Source organism: Drosophila navojoa, chromosome X (assembly GCF_054131105.1).
Source record: "Drosophila navojoa isolate 15081-1374.11 chromosome X, UAZ_NAV_1.0, whole genome shotgun sequence".
Lineage (NCBI taxonomy): Eukaryota > Metazoa > Arthropoda > Insecta > Diptera > Drosophilidae > Drosophila > Drosophila navojoa.
Window position 1 is genome coordinate 25,843,353 of NC_142895.1, and position 22,792 is coordinate 25,866,144.

General features: G+C 37.4%; 2 protein-coding genes and 1 long non-coding RNA gene across 7 annotated transcripts in view; 2 read left to right on the forward strand and 1 right to left on the reverse strand.

The window, feature by feature from the left end:
• Positions 1–16,717, reverse strand: part of Smr (nuclear receptor corepressor smrter) — a 76,078-nt gene extending 59,361 nt beyond the window's left edge. For 2 of the 4 annotated variants that reach the window (XM_089264907.1, XM_089264906.1), the window contains exon 1: positions 16,467–16,706. The gene's annotated coding sequence lies outside the window, so the exon portion shown is untranslated. Of the gene's footprint in view, positions 1–16,466 lie in introns of all 4 variants that reach the window. The other 2 variants (XM_089264908.1, XM_089264909.1) reach the window with 2 other exon arrangements.
• On the forward strand, positions 7,616–9,309 carry LOC149090752 (uncharacterized). Its single transcript, XR_016197369.1, has 2 exons — positions 7,616–8,384; positions 8,445–9,309. It is a non-coding gene; the product is annotated as an uncharacterized LOC149090752 (long non-coding RNA).
• Positions 16,718–17,610: 893 nt separating the features above from the next.
• On the forward strand, positions 17,611–21,047 carry LOC108656030 (uncharacterized). 2 transcript variants are annotated; one of them, XM_018107916.3, is made up of 3 exons: positions 17,611–17,746; positions 18,044–18,597; positions 19,709–21,047. In XM_018107916.3, exons 2-3 carry the CDS (start codon positions 18,202–18,204, stop codon positions 20,447–20,449), a joined length of 1,137 nt encoding a protein of 378 aa, XP_017963405.1. In that variant the 5' UTR covers positions 17,611–17,746; positions 18,044–18,201; the 3' UTR covers positions 20,450–21,047. The 2 variants fall into 2 exon arrangements, with proteins under 2 accessions (XP_017963405.1, XP_017963404.1); XM_018107915.3 differs by lacking the exons at positions 17,611–17,746; positions 18,044–18,597 and adding an exon at positions 18,732–19,392.
• Positions 21,048–22,792: the final 1,745 nt, after the last annotated feature.

Consider the following 22,792-nt stretch of genomic DNA (forward strand, 5'->3'; position numbering starts at 1 on the left):
AAAGATGGAAGAAAAAAACCTCTTATAATTTTCGCACACACGCACACACACAGTGAGAGAGCGACAGAGACAGGGAGTGAGGGAAACAATGGCCAGTGAAGTGAAGTGTGGCAACGTCGCAGGCGCATGCCCTGTTGCCAGTTTTCACTAAACACACGCGTTTTATCCTTCTCGTTGCACAGAAACCAAACAAAAAAAAACACACAGAAAAAAAATTATTTTAAAACTTGATTTAAAAAAAAAACCTTTTGGAAACAACATGTATTTTTTCATATTTATTTTATGCTCGCGAAAAACAAACGCGCACAAAAAACATTTGAGAAAACTTTTCTCATTTTTCATTCTTTTTTTTTTATTTATTTATTTATATAATTTTCTTTTTTTTTTAGTGGTCGAAAAAAAACTGGTGACACATATTTGGTAGGCGTAGTGGGCGTGGTGGCTAGCTAAATGCTTTTCTAGGAATATATACAGTGTATCTATTCGTGTGCGTGCGTGTGTGTGTGTGTGTGTTGATTAACAAATTAGTTAGTTTTCATTTTTGATTTGATTTCATTTTGTTAGTTTCTCTCTTCTTCTGTTTCGTCAGTTAAGTTGCGAAAATTTTCCATTAATTAACAACTTTTGCGCACACACTTTTAATTTAATTCATTATTTAATATGATTTGTATTTTAATTTCTCTTTTATTTCTCTTCATTTTTGTTGCTTTTTTTTTATTTTTGCTGAATTTTTATCAGCTGCTTTATCACTGGAAAACTTAAAAAAAAAAAATATTGGATTTCAACACAAAAACAAAAAGTTTTTCTTGATTATTTTCGCCGTCCATACAATCTGCAAAGAGAAAGAGAGAGAGGGGGAGGGGGGGGGGGGAGGGAAAGAGAAAAGAGAACAAAGCATAAAATTTGATTAGTTGCCACATACGATCAAGATATAAGACAAGATATAGATAAGATATAGCAAGACGTACTATCGTATATGTATGTATATAAAGATGTGTATAGATATATGTACATATATTCATATGTAGAGCTAAATTGGCTCTATTTGAATATTATACGAGTGATAAGAATATCTAGACAGATAATTTATGGCACGCACATACATATTGTTGTTCCATACGTACATACATACATTGTATGTATGTATGTATATACAGTGTATCACCATAATCTGCCTACACTAGAAACTATTTGCTTTGCGAACAAATAAAACATATATGTATCTATATATACATATATACAATACATACATATGGTTTTTTTAGCTCCAAAATTTATACTCTTGTTAACTGCTTAATTAACTGTACTCTACAAAAGAAATAATGTCTATCGGTCGTTTAGTTTAAAAGTTACAACTAAAATATCATGAAAAACACGTTTTGTTTTCTTCAATAAAGCTTTACCTAGGTCTTTAGACAGACACACATAAGACAAATTTAACTACAATGGGTATTATTACAAATATGTATATTGTATATATGTGGTATATATAAATTTATATACACATTATATACATACATATGTATATACATACATGCATATGTATAAACATATCAAGTTAATTTTTGTTTATTATTATTATCGCACTTCTATGACAAAATATGATACTACGTCTGGCACATACATACATATACACATACATACATATGTATATAAAATTTCAAGTCTCTTGTGAGATCTCTTTGTTCATAAGGACAGACAGACATGCAGACAGACAACAGCTCAGCTCGCCATTCAGATCAAGTGTCCATATATAGACTCTACGGGGTCTGCCACGCCTCCTTCGACCTGTTAGATACATTTTCACAAAAACTGTTGTAGACTGATTTCCCGAGTATAACTATAAATCACCTACGAGAGATCTATAAATTTGCCTTGTATATGATTTTTATAATCCTTTCAAGAACACGTCGAAAATGAGCAACTCAGCATATATCCGTATATACTTAAATCAGATCTGAAGTAAACCTTTTAAGAAATGCCTAAACTATGGTACGACATTGACAAACTGTAGGAATATACATATATATATATACATACATATTGTATATATTATACTATTTGGCTATATATAGTATATTTAATATGTATATAAATGTACGTACACGTATCCCCTATTAAAAACCTTTACAATCTTTATACATATATAATCCTAAATACAAATATCTGTTAATGTTTCAACATATTATCAAATTCTATTTCTTACCTTCCGTATTTCGTAATTTATTGGCACACTTGCTTTTAAAAATACTTTCTGAAACACTTAACACGCTTTTTGACAGTAGCAATTGAGCAACAATAAAAATAATATTTGAAAAAGAAAAAAAGATTTTCTTTTCATTTATTTTGCAATAAATTTATTTTATAGCCGTCAGGCGACACATTTATATACATATGTATACATATGTATGTATGTATGTACATTTCTATATATGTATGTATATCGAGTTTTATATTCGAATATTTCATTCATATTTATATCTGGCACACACACACATACACATACAGAGGCACACTCACTAGTATATTACATATAACCGTAATCGCTATCACATATCGAATATTTATTTGCTATCACCACTCGTGTATGATAAGCTCGCTTATCACTGCCTAAGAATTTAAGAATCGCTTATCAGCTCGGCCGCCGTCGCCGCAAACCCCTCGAATTAAAGTCCAGAATATGAGAATAACAATTTCACTAAGTCCATATCTGTCGGTCACTCTTTCCCTCTCTCTCTATCTCTCTCGCTCTCACTCCTTTTTTTTTTATTCACTCTCGTAGGCTAATTTTCGACGCATTTGCGGTATTCCCAGGTGCCCGCAGCAGCTTTACAGAGATATTTACGCGTGTGTTGCCTACGTGCAAAACAGAAAACAGAAAACAAAAATCAGAAGCATCAGCGGGAGCGACCGCAAAAAGTAACAGCGGCGATACAACAGCAAGCAGCCGAAGTAGAAACGGAAAAAAAGAGAAAAAAAAAACCCTGGCAGTGTCGACAAACTGGAAACTGAAATGATGAAACTTGGCAACAGCGCGCAGTCACATGTTTAGTTGGCGCTGGTAAGCGCTGATGCCGCTGAGCCACGGACGCCGTCGCCGCTGTCGCTGCTGCTGCTGTTGTTGGTCAGCAACATTTTTGTTATTGTTGTTGCGTTTAATGAAACCAATTAAACTGCACAGCCACAAATAAATAAAAACAATAACAATTAACAGCTGGCAGGCAGCAGCAGCAACAACAACAACAACAGCAGCAATAACAATTCGCAATGCACATACAGCGACACATAGAGCTGAGCAACTTTTAGTAAATTAAATTCACACTATGAAAATTGCACAGAATTTGGATTGAATTTAAGCAAACGGCAAAAACACTCATGAACATACACACACTCATACACGCTCACACTCATGCACACTCACACTCATAAACAGACGAAAATTAAGCACAAATTCCTCAAACAAGCAAAAAAAAAAAAAGTCAGCCAAGCGTCGCAACGACCAAAAGCCACGCAAAAGCAGCGACGTCGGCAGCAATAAAAATATATTCAGATCCAACAACAAACCATGCAACGTTGCCGCACTTAACACAAAGCAAAAGACAGAAAATACGTAGAAAAAAAAACTTAAGCACGCGTAAGATTAAAGCAGCGACGGCAACGTCAACGGCGGCAGCGACGCAAGCATCGAGCCAGCCAAATGCGCTGTTGACAATTTTCATCGGCCCCAGCGCAAACAAATTAATAAAAATAACAACACACGCACACAACTAACAGCAACAACAAGCAGCAGCAGCAGTAGACGACAATATGAAAAGAGGCTTAAAACTATACGTAAAAAGAAACAAGCAAAGCAGCGCAGCCAGCATCGATGCCAACAGCGTTATAATAATAATAATAATAGCATAAAAAGAAATTATAAAAAAAAGCCAACTCGAAGCTAAAGCAAAACAACGAAGAAAAAATACTGCCTCTGCCGCTGCCCCAGCACAACATCTCGCCATGTGCAAAAACGAGACAGAATGCGCCGTGCGCAAACAAACGAAGCAGAATATAAGAGAGACAGAGAGCAGAGCGTGAGCAAACGAACAAACGGCTCGGTCGTTCGTTCCGACTGTCTGACGAGCAGTTGTTACGTCGGTCGGTCGGTCGGTTGGTCGGTCGGTCGTTGTCGTTGTCGTCACAAAAGGGGAGGAAGCGGGCGAGCTATGGGCCACTGTTGAGGTTGAGCAAAAACAGAGAGCAACAACGCGGGAACTTGAACACACACACAAATATATATGTACATTTATATACATATATATATGTATATATAAACATTTATATATGCGAGTATATAAATATATGTATACATATATATATGCATATATATTTATATATAACCATACAACTGCAAAGCAAACAGCAGGCAGATACGTTGCTGCGCAGCAAAGTTGTACGACGTTGTTCGTGTATTCGTTAAGCGGCGCGCGGGTGACGCAACAGCAAGTGTAAGGCGGAGGGCAGGCAGCGCCGTTGGCAACTGAGTACGAAACGTATACATGCACAAGCTAGTCACACATACACACACACACACTCACTGACTACGAATGTAAATGGCAGGCACAAAACTCGCAACGTCATAACGAGACAAAATGAAAGAGCGAGTAAGCACACGAACGAATCAACGACCAACCGCCAGACAGGCAGCCAGACCGACCGACCGACTGACAGACCGAACGACAATCAGTCGGTGAGCCGTGCATAGTGACGTGCACAAAAATCCCCCGAGCAGCAGCGCAGCAACGTATACTTGTCTGTGTGTGTAGCTGTCGTTGCATATGCTTGTGTGTGTGTATGTATATGAAAAATGATAGGAGACGTAAAAGCAAACGAGTCTAACGAGTAAAACGTAGCAATAAACACACGACGAGCGGTTGATGGTAGAGAAGGGGCAAGGGGTGTGCGGGCGCGCAAGGTGAAACGTAAAAAAATACCGTGTGTAAGAAGAAGCAGACAGGCACACACACACACACATACATATATACACACAAACATGGGCACATGTACGTATTTTTACACGGTGACCGTATAATAATAATAATTGTGGAGCATTGGCGTGCTGGCATAAAGTCCACACATACACACACACATATACACATTTTCGTTGCTTGTGTTTGTGTGCTTTGTGTGGGCGTCAGCACAGGCGACGGCAGCAGCAGCAGCCACAAATAGTATGTACAGTAAAATATTCACAACGAAAAGGCGAAGTGCGAAGAAGCAACGGAATGAAAAAAGTAAATGAAACAAACCGAAAAGAAAAAAAAAGCTAAACGAAACGAAAAAAAAAAAATCACGAGTAGGCCGAAAGCAATTTATTTGAGATAGCGCCTCTGCCAGCGCCGGTGTTCTGCTTCGTTCGCTGCCTCCTGCTGATAGTACTGCTGTTGTTGCTGCTGCCCATTTTTCGTTCGCTGCTCTGCTGTTGTTGTTTGGCTGCTTTTTGCTCGTCTCTGCTGCTCTGCTGCTGCGCTGCTACCGTGGAGCAAAGAATTGATTTTTCGTTCAAGCTTTAATTTAGTGCGCCAGCTTTTATTTTTATTTTATTTTTTTTAATACATACATACATATACTTTTAGTGCTCCTGTGTGTGTGTGTGTGTGTGTGTGTGTGTATGTGTGAGTGCGTTGTTTTTGTTGCGTGTGTTTTTATCAGTTATTACACAGTGTTGTTGTTGTTGTTGCCGCTCTCGTACATATTTTATGATTTTTTTTTGCTTTTGTACAGAAATAAGCGCATGTGAACGCGGCATGGAACGTGTTTTCAGCCAGAAAATGTGTCGTAGGTTTTGCCTGCGTTTCAGTCAGGGTTTGCGTGTGCGTGTGTGCATTTGTGAGTGCATGTGCATGTGTGTGTGTGTTTTTTTTTAAGCTTTCACAACACAACGCAAGATTCGCAGGCCTCCTCTCTCTCTCTCTCTCTCTCTCTCTCTCTCACTCTCTCTCGCTGCATCTGTGGCACCTCTTTAACATGTTCATCATTATCATCTTCTGCAGCAGCTGCAGCTGCTTCTACTGCTGCTTCCTCTTGCAAAGTGCAACAGTAAGAAGAAGCGGCACCAACAACAACAACAACAACAACAATGGCAAAACGCATATGCCGCACACATGTGCAACTGCTGCGCGTATGTGGGAGTAGTTGGAGCCATAGGGCGGATGGGTGGGGCGCAACATTTTAGTTGGGGTTGCTGCAACACACGCACGCACATGTTGCCTGGCAACATAAAGCGACTGTTCCCATTGTACAATAACAACAACAACAACAACAACAACAACAGATGAAATAGTTGGTAATACATACATACATACATACATACATATACAATATATACAGTGTACATATGCACAATATAGAATCCGATATCTTTTGCATCTCATATTGCTATACATACATACATACACATACACACACATACATATTAATCTCTTCGCACTTTACGAAATTGCACAATTTATGAAGAATGTGATATGGTTTGAGTGAAAGGTTATATTTACCGCTATATCTAAATGCCTCGTATCTCTAGAATCAACATATGGAGAACATAACGCTCATTCTTCCATCCATCCATCATAATTATGTATTTCATTTGATTTCTTCTATTCTCTATACATACACACATTTTCATATATACATATGTACATACATATATGTAAATGTATATAATAGAGTCTTTCTCTCTCTTTCAATTCTTAACGAATTTCTATTATAAAGCCAATAAAAACTTTCAGCTTTACCGATGGCTTTGAATACTAATGGATTGCTATGAAACAATAAGGCAAAAATTCCAAGTGTTATAGCAAAAACTCCCAGCTGTAAAAATCTAAATAAAATAAAGTAAAACCCTAAACTTAATGACATAACGTGTTTAAAAATAATAATGGTAACAAATAAAAACGAACTTTCAAATGGGTTTTTTCTCTTTGCTAGAATTTGGAAACCTACAAAATAAAAGCAAAAAAATTAGTTGAAAAGTTCTGATTCATCTTGAGTTCAACCCTTAACAAAAAAATAAATAAAATTACTAAATGAGGGTTAGCGTGTTCTAGAATTTTTCATTTTCTTCTTTCTTTTTTTCGTATACCTTATAAGAGTAGTTTATGGACTCGTCTACCTGAAGTTCAGTTGATCTTATGTATTAGACAATATTCAGTGTTAGTTATAGGTGATATACATACAGACATATGTATGTATGTACGTATGTATGTATAGAGCTGTATATAGTGAGAATTAGCCCTATGTTGACTTTATTTTAAGCATACGCTATAATAATTTACATATGTATATTTAAGATTATTTAAGTGATATATACATTCGACTATCGATAGTCATATCGGCTTAACTAACTATCGTTAACTTGGAATATTAGCTACTACAACTAGTAATAGAGATAGTGTGTATATATATACATACATATGTATGTATGTACATAGTATATATGTATGTATGTATGTATGTATATATCAAGTGAATCCAGTCAATCAAGTTCCAAGAATAGATCATATTTGTTTATAATGTATTTTAGTAATAACTATTTTAGTATAGTTAGTTCTATATATCCATTCAATCTATAACTCATTTATATACGAGCCCAAACCACTATTAATTCGAACAGCATGTTTTTTTTGCAGTGCGCAATGTTTAACACACTATATTGTCAATACTACTAAAGATAACACATACCAATGCATTTCGTCTTAAAGAGAATTTTACTCTCTTCATGATGAAAAAAAAAATAATGCTCTCTTTCCAACAACAACAAAAATATGAGTAATTTATTAAAAAGGTATACTTAAGAGATAAGAAAAAATTGACCACTATTAATTCGAACGCTGCGTAAGCTTACCTTAATCTCAAGAAGAGCAAAACAAAAGCAACTAATGTAACGGAATCTAATGTAACGGAATCACTATCTAGTTATGATCTGCAAATAATGTCACAATACAGCATGCAAAAAAATATTAGAATTGCTGCAGATCAGTGAAAGTTTAGCAACGATGGTGCGTGGTAAACCAATTTGTAAAGAAATCAGAGTATTGATTAGGGATTATTTTAAATCTGGAAAGACACTTACGGAGATAAGCAAGCAATTAAATTTGCCTAAGTCGTCTGTGCATGGGGTGATACAAATTTTCAAAAAAAATGGGAATATTGAAAATAACATTGCGAATAGAGGCCGAACATCAGCAATAACACCGCGCGACAAAAGACAACTGGCCAAAATTGTTAAGGCTGATCGTCGCCAATCTTTAAGAAATTTGGCTTCTGAGTGGTCGCAGACAATTGGCAAAACTGTCCACCGAGAGTGGACTCGACTGCAATTAAAAAGTATTGGATATGGTTTTTATAAAGTATGTTTTGTTATTAGCTGTGCATCGTACCCAATAAATTACTCGTAATCTTACTCGTAGGCCAAGGAAAAACCCTTGCTTACGCTTCGTCACAAAAAGAAGCGTTTGCAATGGGCTCGGGAAAGGATGTCTTGGACTCAAAGGCAATGGGATACCATCATATTCAGCGATGAAGCTAAATTTGATGTTAGTGTCGGCGATACGAGAAAACGCGTCATCCGTAAAAAGTCAGAAACATATCATAAAGACTGCCTTAAAAGAACAACAAAGTTTCCTGCGAGCATTATGGTATGGGGATGTATGTCTGCCAAGGGATTAGGAAGACTTCATTTCATTGAAGGGACACTCAATGCTGAAAAATATATTAATATTTTACAAGATAGTTTGTTGCCATCAATACCAAAACTATCAGATTGCGGTGAATTCACTTTTCAGCAGGACGGAGCATCATCGCACACAGCTAAGGGAACCAAAAATTGGCTGCAATCTAATCAAATGGAGGTTTTAGATTGGCCAGCAAATAGTCCAGATCTAAGCCCAATTGAAAATATTTGGTGGCTAATGAAAAACCAGCTTCGAAATGAGCCACAACGGAATATTGCTGATTTGAAAATCAAGTTGCAAGAGATGTGGGACTCAATTTCTCAAGAGCATTGCAAAAATTTGTTAAAATCAATGCCAAAACGAGTTAAATGTGTAATTCAGGCCAAGGGCGACGTTACACAATTCTAATAATAATTAAATTATTGTTTTGAGTATGATAGTAAATCACATTACGCAGCGTTCGAATTAATAGTGGTCAATTTTTTCTTATCTCTTAAGTATACCTTTTTAATAAATTACTCATATTTTTGTTGTTGTTGGAAAGAGAGCATTATTTTTTTTTTCATCATGAAGAGAGTAAAATTCTCTTTAAGACGAAATGCATTGGTATGTGTTATCTTTAGTAGTATTGACAATATAGTGTGTTAAACATTGCGCACTGCAAAAAAACCATGCTGTTCGAATTAATAGTGGTTTGGGCTCGTATAAAAAAAAAAAAAAAAAAAAATTTGCTATAGCTCCAAGGTATTATTTTTATCAAATTATCATTTCAACTCTTCTTGTTCTGCTTCTTTTTTATTTTATTTTAACTTTTTATTTTATTTTTACGGTTTTTTTTTTGCTTCTCTCTCTTCTCGGTTTATTTAAATGCGATTCACAGGCGCATATTGATTTTTTTTTCTGCTCTTGTTGAAAACAGTTAAGCAATTTGTATTATTTCTTTTGCTTTTCTTTGCTGCTATTTTGGGGCATGGCTGAAATTTGGCAACGTTGCATTTGATGTGCCGTCGTTGTTGTTGCTGCTGCTGCTGCTGCTGCTGCTGCTGCTGCTCCTTTGCCTTTGCTGGCTCATTCGTTATTCGCCTCTCTCGCACTCGCTCACTTTCGCTCTCTCTCTCGCTCTCTGCCTCCCTTGCTCACTCTTTTGCTCACACAGCAACGCAACGTCCTTGTGACGTTTTTTGCCCCCTTGCGGCAATTGCGACGTCAAAAATTAACTGCAATTTGAGAGGCCTTTGCGCCCCGGCTCCGTCTCCGGCCAGGGCCCCACTCGCCTAACTCCCTCCCTCCCTCTCTCTCTCTCTCTCTCTCTTTCTCTCTGCCATCCAAACAACCACCCACCCGCCTATCCGCCTACGGGCAATGCCAGCTCCAGCTCTTCATAGAATAGATAATGCACACACACACACACGCGCGTATGCCTCTGTCTGTCTGTGTATGCATGTGTGTGTGTGTGTGTGTATTTTTGTTGATTGGTCGACGCTTCGCGTAAAATATGCAAACTAAATTACAGCATTTTAAGCCGTTTGCCCATTTATTTATGGCATGCAAGGTGGCGCCCCCTGCCGGCCGGCGTACGCTACAGTTCTACTACAGTTATTTCTGCGTTTATTTGCCATGTGCCACGCCCATCTGACAGCAGCCGCCCATCGTTTGCAGAAGTCGAGTAACCAAAAATAACGGCGAAATCGAACGGAACGTCATTAAGGAAAGGAAAGAGTGACAAGGCGTGAGATGCAATCGTGTGTGTGTGTGAGAGAGAGAGCGAGAGAGGGGGAGCAGGAGCGAGAGAGCACAAGTAACTGTCACTTGACATTTTAATGGAATTTTTATGTTTTTGTTGCGGCTAACAACAACAACAACAACAACAACGGAGAAGAATAAAAATAAGAGCGACAAAAAAGAAAATATACATACATATGTATGTAGCCAATTGACACTGTGAGTGATACGAATAGGAAATCAAGTGTTAATTACGATCATATGTCCATCATCAGATACAAGAAAAAAACGCAAAGGTATAAATATTCCAGATACAAATGGATATTCATTATGAATAAATTATATAGACAAACGAATGGAAACGAATAAATATACATAGTATGTAGATACATACATAGATAGTTCAAATAAGTCTCAATACCAACTGAATATTATATCATTACATCATTATATGCTGGTCCATTTAAGAGTTGTACTACATGATCTCTGTATATACGATATACGATAGATATAGATATTCAGCTTGAGATTACATTATAGTTAAATTATAAGGGCAGACTAATAGTTAGTTATATAGTCTAATATACGATATATGTACATACATATATCATACCAAACACATCATATACTAGTCTCTATAAGAGCTGTACAACAAGATCTCTATATACAATATACAATACGATGTAGCTAGCTATAGATAGATGTATGTATGTAGATAGTTGTTTCAAGCAAATCGTATTGAGGCACTACATTTCGCTTAAATTATATAGTCAGATAACTAGACAATTAGATACACTCAACATCTACAAAAAGATTATGGCTAAAAAATAACAGAAATCATTGTAGAAGCTCAAAAACAAGGCAAATAGAGACTTTAAAAGAGAAGAGGCCACAATTACGGGTAATTCATTAAAAAGGTACTGAAAGGCAAGAATTTTTGGCATAAATATTCCAAATACTCTTGAAGAAAACCTTTGAAACTCTGAACTCTTAAACGCATTTTTAGAGAATCCTCTTTAGCTTTGCTAGTGTGAAGAAATCAGCCTTTTTAACTTATCCTCAACATATTTATATTATTATTGGTGTATTTCTTATAAAGTTATTTGACAAAATAATTTAATTACTTCAAAATTCTTAAGATTCTCTCTGGAAAAATTAGCGTTATTACGAAGAAATTTTTAGTATGCACAAATATGTAATATATATATTCCAAGCAAATATATATAATGCTAGATGGTATAGTTTACATGTTTAACATATATTATATCAAATAATATATTAAACAAAAAATGTTTATCCTATATAATTTGTTCCTGATAATAATTTTAAATATATCAAACAATTTTAAAGTGTCTATGTCTGTACAGTTCCGATATATATTGAAAATCGTTAGATTTCTTGTCAAATCAAATTTATATGTTTAATCTTATAGATATTGCGATATATCGTATTATGCATAGCTGATAGTTCCAGTTTTTATACCCTGAACCCATTGAAAATGGGAAATCATGGTATATTGGTTTTGTTGAAAAGTATGGAACAAGCAGGAGGCGTGGCAGAGCCCACAAAGTATATATATTATTGATCAGGGCGACGAACTGAGGCGATTTATTGGGAAATATCAGTTCCTTGAAGGGTACAGCGGATATCGTAGTCGAGCAGTCTCGATTAGAGCTTTTTTACTTCTTTGTAACGAAGCCTTAAATGGATTGCTTCTTAGAGTTATAGCTATAGTTCTTATAGCGAATATATGTATATATAATTGATTGTATTACGCAGATTTGATATATTTTAGGTATTTTATTTATTTACTTTGGCTATTTATTTATGCAATTTACAGTTTATTTAGATGGGGTGTACTTAAATCGCTTAGCCGTGAATCAAGTTTGAATTGGTGAGTCATACGTAACGGTACATTCACACTAATCGAATTTAAATACACCTTTCGCAGTTTCTCTCTCTTCTTCCGTTTATCCGTTTCTTTGTTAGCTAATCTATGCTCTTACAGGGCATTATATAGGGTATATATGTAGGTTGTATTGATGGTAACAACGAGAATAATTTACAGCAAATGACAAACAGGTTGAACATGAAATGCGACGTGAGTCGTAGCCACAGGTAAAATCAGAGATACGCAGAGTGATAAACAGAGAGAGGAAGAGGTGGATAGAGAAAGAGCGAAGAGCATGATAAAATGAACAGGCCACGTCGTAGCTGTCTGTCCTCTGTCCAGAAATATTTGTATATATATATGTACATACATACATATATATGTTTCTATATACATCAATGCATATAAAGTTCAGAAATTGAAAGAGAAAGAAGAAAAGGAAGAGGCACAAGAAGAAGACAAACTAATATTTGCATAATTTTAATGCTAATTAGCAAGTCGAAAAAGTAGAAAGAACTATAAATAAACACACACACACACATATATATATACACATATGCGTGCATATTGATATGTAAATCAATAATTTCTACACATACTTATATAGAACCAGAATCAAAACTCGTTTCGTGGCGCCTCATTAAAAATAAAAACGAAGAAGAAGAATGCGATAAAGACAAACAATAGAAACAACAATTTGAAACCAAAAATCAAATCAAATCGAGTTCAAATGTTTCACAATAATTTCGTCAAATGTATTAAAAAAAAAGAGAGAATTTAGCATTAAGATTACAAAGCAAGAGATCGAGATAGATTTACAGAGTGAGGGAGACAGACAGACAGAGAGAGAGAAAGATGACTGTAAATCTAGCCTATATAGATATAGATAATATTGTATTCATCTGGTATACATACATACAAATACATACATATATTATATTTATATACATATATCTTGAGATTTCAATAATGGATCTCAATAATCCGTTATATAACTGGATTTAAACATAATGAGTGATAGATATGGATTATATTCTATTCATCTGATATACATATACATACATAAATACATACATACATATATACATGATCATTTATCATAGACCAATCACAGAAATATCTATGCTATGGTTGATGGATTGATCCACTAATCCAACTCCAATAATTGCTTCAATGCACGATTATTGTTATGCATATACACATGTGTCTATTATATTATTTTTATAATTTTCAGCATTTTTTCCATGTATTTTTATATTTTTACAATACATTGCCATAATATTACAAGGTCTTAAAATCCACCTTTATTTTGGCTAAAAACTACTAAAGTCTCATCCAAAACTACCAAAAATACATAATTTATAGAGGCCTACTAAGAATGTAACAATTCCCAAAAGCTTCCAAACATCCCACAAAATTTTAGAGTCATTCCTAGATTATATATCTGAAATTATATATCTTCGCCTATTAGGAGCATAAGAAAATCCATATTGCCCAGATTTATGTCTGAAATTTCTCAATTTTTCTGTAAATTAAATCGCAATATATGCTACATGTTTGTTTCAGGTACTACTATTATCATCTATTTAATGATTTTTATAAATTTGTATATATAAATCTTTCTCTTTTCATTTGATTTTAATATTTTACGTATATATATTTTCAACCTAGCATTATCTAATTCATGACAGAAATATATATAACACATATGGAACATGTGGCAGTACTTCATATATTTACATAAAAAGAATTAGACTTAATTTCTTAGAACCTATCAATAAAATATGGATTATCCACATATACATATATGGACTTTATTGTGCATCAAATTCTCCTTATAACTGGATATCATATGAAATGCATATGGCATTCCATTTGACTGCTCCAGAACTACGAGCTATCCTATTCCACATCCAAGTATTTGCCAAGTAAATAGATCAGAGTTTATAGTTGGCTAAGGTAATTGTAATTCTATAACTATAAACATCGCTTGGATCGAGTCGATTTCATTCATTCATGAGAATCGCGTTACTGAGAATATCATTCGGACTGACGGACTTTGAACACATCAGAACTTTCATATGAATATGTACATATATATATATTTAGTTTCAACTTATTGATAACCCTATTTACATAAATATTTTTAGGTTTTTATTCAATTGTTTATAGGATTGTGTCTTTTTCTATCTTTGTGAGCTTACCATTGAAAATGTTGTTGGGTCTACGAATCCAAAAGCCGGTGGCTCTATCGATCGTCGTTGCCAGGTGGTTTACGAATGGAAATATTTATTACATTCCCATTAGCATACACAGATATACATATACATACATACATACATACATACATACATGTATACAGTATATATATATAGAGAGATATATAGGTATACGATTTATATTATATGTATATACAATTCAGGTTTATAATCTGTGTTTTATTTCTCTTAACATTCCTCTAATGCGTTACTTTTTCGAACTCGAAATCCAACTCGAACTCGAACTCGATTATTTGATTTGTTTAATTTTCGAATTTGCATTTTTAATCTCGAAACGATTCTTGGAAAATTTTTGGACAAAAAAACGCACACATAAAAACAACACGAAAAAAACGAGCGACGGGTTTTTAATTATTTATATACATACATACATACATACGTCTATGTATATACATACTGACATTCATATTATTATTTCTTATATTTGATTTGTTATTGATTTTTCTTTGTCTCCAGAAAAAAAAGTATAAAAAAATTCGATTTGCGACCAGCTAAACAAAACCAAAATATGTATATGTAAATTTATGGCAGAAGAAGAAGAAAAATTTATAAAATTATGCATACACATATGATATAAGCATGTGCGTGTATGTGGGGCCACATATATGTATACATATATATACATATGTACATATATGGATAGATGTGTTTGTGTGTGGATAGAGCGAACGAGCGAGTGGGGGCCGGGCGGGGTCGGGGGCGTTTGTCCGTTAGCCAAAAACTTTTGCAGGGCGGTGCCGCAAAAATAAAATGCAAAAAATATTTTAAGCAAATTGCACACATGGGCAATGCGTTTGTGTGTGCGTGTGTGTGTGTGTGGCTTGGCTTTGATACGCCTTTGGCGCTTTTTATGCCACACTTCCATTTAAATTTTTCTTTTACACACGCACACAAGCCGCTCAACTGGCCCAGCTGTGCATAAAAAACAATTTCAATTTATTATATAAAAAAAAAAAATACAATCTATGCCACTTTAAAAAAGCACACACAAAAGCAAAGGAAAAAAATTGAAAAAAATTAGAATTGGAACGCAGACGACGTCAGCAGCAGCAGCAGCAACACACACACACACACACGCACAAAACAGAATACACTGTCAATGCGTAAGAGCGAGAGACAAAGCGAGCGAGTGAGCGAGCGCACAATACACAGGCACACACACACAGAAGTACGAAAAAAAAAGAAAAAAAAAACTTCCAACAATTTGCGCTGCGTTTTTATTTGCGACCCTTCTCACTTTAATATTCGCGCATAGATCAGCATTGCATTTGGGCACAGTGAAAAAAAAGTTATATATGCATATGTATGTATGCATGCACACACATCCATACATACACACTCAGGCAACGGCAACGTAGCGTGGGGGCAGTAAAACGCGACGCAATTTTCCAATGAGTTGTTATTTTCATATCCATTTTGCCTACATACATATGTATATATATTATATATATAATATATATATATACGCACTCACACACAGTCGCAAGCTCACAGCGCATACAGGCAGGCACAGCTATAAAAATACACACATATGAATATACATATGTACATATGTATAATACATATTTATATATGTATATACATGCACATATATAAATATACTGTTATATATGTGTAGGCGACACAAAAGCACAACATTTTTTACATTTTTTTTCTTTTAGTTTGGATTTGATTTAATTTGAATTTTTCTTCTTCTTTGCTTCTATTTCATTTTCATTTTATTTTTTATTTATTTTATTTTATTTTTTTTTTATATATATATATATTTTTTTTTGTATGGGCGGCTCTCGTTTGGTTTTCTTGATTCGGATCTCATTATTTTTTCATTCCGTTATTGTTGGCAATTTAATTGCGTTGCACGTTTACCTTGTTGTTGGTTTTGTTTTATAGCGACGATTTTCATAATTTTTATCGTAAACTTATTATAGATAAATTCGCAACGTATTTGCAAACCGTCTTATACTTTTCTTTACATGATCAGCACGCGCTGCACACACCCGAGTTTTCAGGAGTTGAACAACACATCTACATCTATAACGACTATAACGGCGACGACGCCGCTGCTGGTGCTGCTGCCGTTGTTGAATCCGATGTTGGGTCGTCAAAGATTGCCGAACATCGAGCATCCGACATCGAACTCGAACCGTTTGAGCAAACACAGTTCGAAGCCGGCGATGTGCGCGACGGCAAAGAATGGCTTAGCGAACAGAGCTCGCTTAACAGTAAGGCGCCAAAATATTGGGCATAGCTACTAATACGGGTAGACTGAATGTTGATTTGTTCAAAATTTAACAACAAAGGACAAATTACATGCAATTGAATTGGCCCCATCAATGCGCCATGACATTACATCCGATTTAAATAATAGACATAGTATGTACACACATACATTACAATTTAGTCATATACATGCATACATACATATGTATGTATGCATGTAACAATATGGCCGCATGTTCACAACTAACAAGCCTGGCACAATTTGCAGCCTGGCACTGTTCACACTTTTATGGCGTTCGTTGCATACAACTCTAACTGATGCTGACTGACGCTGACTGTCAAATCTTTTGTATTTTCCGCTTTGATTTTGTTTCGCATCGTTTTTTGCCAATTTTGCGCAGTGAAAGTGAAACACAAACACAACTGCAGCCAATGCGCTGCGGCAGGTTGCCTGCAAAACAACAGCAGCACGCATGTTCGATGCTCGATGTTCGATGTACACGAAAATTCAATGTGTATTGCTGGCCTGCTTGTTTCTGTGCGCGCGCTAATGTTTCAGGTCTATTAATATTGTTTTGTTGTTGCTATTATTATTATTAGGCGGCTGCCTGCTGATGCTATGATTGTTGTTGCAATTGTTGTTGCTATTGTAGTTGTTGTTGTTTTTGACTTTTGTGCAATACACTCGTCCGGCTCGCGGCCTCATTGCTGTCATGCAACATATCTCTCAACGTAACGTAACGTTGCCAGTTTTCAACAACTAACTCGAACCTGTGAAGTGCGGCAACGTTGCTCGCCAGCGCCCATACACTTGTGCGACTGTGGTGACGCCGACACCGACGCTGCCGCTGCCATCAGCGTCGACTGCGACTGCCGCCGCATGACCAACGTTGCTGTTTATAACATAAATAAATAAAAAGCAAATGGTAAAAGCAAAGATTAAAAGGCAATGCAAAGAAGCAGAAGCAGAGACGCAATGACGACGATGGCGACATTGTTGTTGTTGTTGTCGTTGTCGTTGTCCGCTTTAAAAGGCAGCAGAGAAAATATGAAAATAATGATAATGAAAATAATAATGATGATGAGAAGGAATAAACAGCCATGCCATGCCATACCATGCCGGCACCAACAGCAACTACAAAAACAACAGCATCATACCGAACGACTATTCGTTCATACACGTTGTATTTGCATGACACTCTCGCTCAGTCACAATCATTCAGTTTTCAGTTGGAGCGAAGCCATTGCAGCAGCAGGCAGCACACATACACACACACACACACAGACTCACACACTCACACTTACATAAAAAAAAAAACTCGCACAAACAAACAGGCAAGCAAGCTAGCAAGGAAGCAAACGAACACGCAGAATTAGACAAATGACGTCGCCCAATTTGTATGACGAAAAGGAGGTAATGGAGGAGTTTATTAGCTGCTACCGCCACTTCACGGCACTGTGGGACAACACCACCATCGATTATCTGTCGAAGAAGAAGAAGGCGCCTGGCTATCAGGAGCTGTTGAAAATTTTGCGACGTGTCAATCTTGAGGCCAGCATACAGGATGTGAAGCGTAAAATCAATTCGTTGCGCTGCTGCTATAGGCGCGAAATACGCAAAATTCAATCGTCGTACAATGGCTACGAGCCGCGCTTGTGGTGGTTCCATCTTATGGACTTTCTTAAGCCGGTGCTCAATCTGAACTATGACACTACATCGCGCATTAAGCACGAGATCAAAGACTTGGACGATAGCCTCGATGAGGCGAGCATGCATGTAAGTCTAAGAGCGAAATGCAGATAACGCGTGGGAAAGCGAATAGACCAGGGGGGTTGGTGGAGAGTGAGAGAGAGAGAGAGACAGAGAGGAGGCAACGCTAACTATCTGACAGCTCGAGCGCTTGTGTGTATGTGTGTGTGTGTGTGTGTGTGTGTCAGCGCTTGTTTGTTTCAGATTTTCTGTCTGTCTCTCTCGCTCTCTTTGCACGGGTACGTTCGGGTTGCATGTCGTGTGGGTTGGACGACGAGCGCTGCCGTCGCTTGTGTCGTACGACCGCGTTGGACGACAGTTCAATAATTGCCTGCCATGGACTCGCACCATGTGCGCAATACGGAATTTTGGAGAGTTTTCTTTCGGCTTTATCGCTCCATGCCGGAGCTTTGGCTGACCAATTCGAAAGATTATCGCAACCGTAAGCTGAAGGCGCAATCGTATGACCGCCTCCTGTGCCACATGCGCACGAGCGACCCGCACGCCAACATCCACATGGTGAAGCGAAAAATCAACAATCTGCGCACCTCCTACCGACGCGAGCTGCGCAAGGTGCTCGAGAGCAGGGCGTCGGCCAATGGGGCTGACGGCGGCGAGGAGTATGTGCCGTCCTTGTGGTACTACAATGAGCTGGAGTTTCTCTACGACCAGGAGACGGGCGAGGCGCAAACAATGATTGATGCCGAGCCTGAACATGAGCCGGATTCGAAACCAGAACCCGATGAGGAATCCGAACCGGAGTACCTAAAAGATGCCTACAGTGAAAATGTGGTAGAAGTGTCCCTGGATGAGCAGGAGCAAGTGAGTGAGACACACGCAACAAAAGAACAGAAGAGAGAGTGAGAGAGGGAGAGAAAGGGGATAATTAGCTTGGCATAGAGAAATACCCTGTACGAAATGTACAGAGTATATGCTCGTTGACTCAGATGAAATGAGGGTATTTTATACACATACATACATAGCTAGAGAGAGATGGTTTATATAACAAATACATAGATATTTGACTAAAATACGCTGTGAAAAAGTTCTTAGCCAACTTAATACAGGGTATCTGTTAGTCGACTAAGCGTTAAGCATTTCCAAGTTTATTTTTGGCTATTTTGATGACTCTTTGCAGGACGAGGACATTTTCGCCGAGCCCTTTGCGCCCGAGGAGGACATGTTGGTCATCGAAGGCGAGGCCGACGCTGAGGGCGTTCTTGAAGGTGACGACAATCACGATGGGGATGGCGACGGCGACGGCGACGGTGACGGAGACGGAGACGGCGAAGGTGACGTTGATAACGCAGTAGAAGTCGAGGACGAGGAGAATGGCATCAAGCATGACACGCTAAGCGAGGCACGTCAAAAATGCGATCCAAAAATGGATAGCAAATATAAGCAGCATTCCCATAGCGGCAACAACAACAACCATACCAACAATAACACCAACAACCACAATAACAACAGCAGCAGCAACAGCGGTGCCGGAAAACATGTGCATCCGCATCCTTATGCCTCAGCACGATTGCAGCAGCAGCAGCAGCAGCAGTCGCAGTCGCGCCGCAGCATGCGTCGACGTCAGCACAGCACCGACGATGACGGCGACTACGGTGGGGGGAGCGCAGCAACGGTCAGCAAAAAACGCCGCCAAGCGATCAGGGAGCGCAGCATTGAGCATACGGAGAGCGAATGCGAATTGATTGGCAAGCGTATGGCCGCGCATTTCCGAAACATGCGAGCCGATCAGCGTCTCTTCGCCGAGCGCATCATCAGCGAGGTGCTGGTCTACGGGCGCATGAACCGGCTCTCTCTCGACGCCCGCTTCCTGCCCAACGGCACTGGCGGCGATCTCTATGCTGAAGATAATTTCAAATAGTGTAAGGATATAAGATAGAGAGAGAGAGAGAGAGAGAGTTAGCTAGTGAGAGAGGGAGTGAGGTGAGGAGAGCACAAAAGAATACAAGAAGTGTTTGTGTGTGACACTGGCTTTAGTCATAAAGCGCCAATTAGAGCAGCGACAGCGACAACTGAATAAAAGCAAAAGCAATTGCGCGACAATGTCCAGGCGACAAATGTGTCCGAAATGATGTTCCAAAAGTACGCGTACAAATGATTTATAATACAAATATACACATTAAGATAATATGAGACCAATAACATAAATTCAAAATAGCAACATAATTCAATTGCAATGATCAATATTTCAAGCCACCAGTTTGAAATCTTGGCCGAATATGAAGAACATCAAATTCACATAATAGATACAAAAATCATTGCAATTGTATTTTTTTAAATAATAGAATAAACTTATCTTTGGTACAAGAAAACCTCAATGTAACAAGAGATAAAATGAATGAATTCACTATAAGTTCTGTGATACTTCTGATTGTAATTTCGACTTCTAATCAATGATATATGTATATGTACAACCTACATGTTACAAAATAAACCGCAGAGTTTTATGATACAACAACTATAGATTTCTAATTGTAAAGTTTAAGACTTGGTATGACATTGAAATGTTGCTTTGCATAAAAAACCTTTTAAATATGTATATTGCGACATTTTTGTCGGCTGGCCAAAGCCTAAGCTTTGTCTCAAATGCAAAAGCAAAAGAAAAAAGAACCGTATAGTCCGCGAACCGGTTTTTAATCATTTTAGATTTGCGAGCAGGCAACTCAGCTCTGTCATCTCTGTCGCACTTGCAGCAACCTCCTGATGTGCGACCCCTTCCTCTGCACAGCGGCTAGGCAAAAGCAACAACAACAACCACCGACTAAGCCTTGCTTCTCGATATTCTTATTGCTCTTGCTGCTCTTGTTTTTGCTCTTGTTCTTATTCTTGTTCTTGTTCCATGTCGCTGTGCATTGGCACAGTCTCACCGCGCCGCTGCGACTCTGCTTCCACGCTGTGCAAGAAATTTCGCTCGTTTTTCTTGTTCTTGTTATTTTGTATTTTATTTTTATTTTTATCTCATTTTTGTATACATTTTTTTCCTTTTGCTTTTTGTGTCTTTCTTGCTTTAGTAACTTTAATTTGCTGCCATTGCCGTTGGGGTCCGTTATGCCGAGTCTCTCTCAACTCTAACCCCCAGGCACCTACACTTGCATACATACATACATACATACATGTAAGTGTGTGTGTATGTATGTATGCATGCGTGTGTGTGTGCTTACTTGCTTGTGCATAGGACAGCTGCCTTGGAATTGGGATAGTCATCTGAATCTGAGTCAGCTTGAGCTTAAGCTTTACATTCAGCTAGACAACAACACGCTGCATTTAATACCATCTGTCTGTCTTTCTCAGCAGCAAGAAGCAGAGGATGACGAAGAAGAGGAAGAAGTCGGTGCAAAAATAGAAGTTTGTATACATATGTACGTTCATACATACATACATACATACACATGCTGTACAAGCAGCAGCAGAAGAGCGCCCAAAGCATGGCAGGCTTTGTTTTTCCTTTTCTTTTCTTTTTTTTCTTTAGCAGCTTTGTTACAGGTTTCACCTGCTGGCGGCTTCAAGGAGTGCCCACTGTATTGCCAAAACTTTCCATAATATTTTTAAAGGTTGGAAAATACCTCGGGCATAGGAATTGTATAAGTATATATACATATGTATGTATGTACATATGTATGTTCTATATACAGATGTACATACATACATATGTATGTATGTGTGTGTGTACATCATAGATTAGTGCGAAGCTTTCGTTTAGGCAATCTTTAAGTAACTTTTGGAAACTTTGTAAGTTGGCATTCGTACATACATACATACATACATATGCGCATTTGTATGTACAATGTCAGTTTGTATGTACTCAAATGTATTAACTCACAGCCGTTAGTTCAATCTTTCAATTATTGACAATGAAATTAGTATGCAGCAATCGGCGCTGAAGCAAGTTTTTGCTATAGTGAAAACACGTACATATGTTTGTATGTATGTATGTACGAATGCCATCCGAGTTACAGTTATACATAGTATACATATGTATGCAAATACATACTATGTATCTATGTATTAATGTGTGTTGCATATAGAATATCTAGACAATTATCTTGCCACATCAATAATTCCATTGAAAAGCTTTCAATTGTGTATTCAATTATCGGGAGTTGCTATCGATAGAATTTCAGTTGCATTGTCCGTAATGCTCCCACACACCAATCCATCCCATCTTATCCGCCCGCTAGCTAACAGCTATTCCATGCAATTTTTT

What these genes read in the sequence shown, in the direction of transcription:
- LOC108656030 (XM_018107915.3), top strand. Translation starts at nt 18,907, where the DNA reads ATGGACTCGCACCATGTGCGCAATACGGAATTTTGGAGAGTTTTCTTT. An exon ending in CCCTGGATGAGCAGGAGCAA is followed by an intron (nt 19,393 to 19,708) that starts GTGAGTGAGACA and finishes GACTCTTTGCAG; the next exon opens with GACGAGGACATTTTCGCCGA.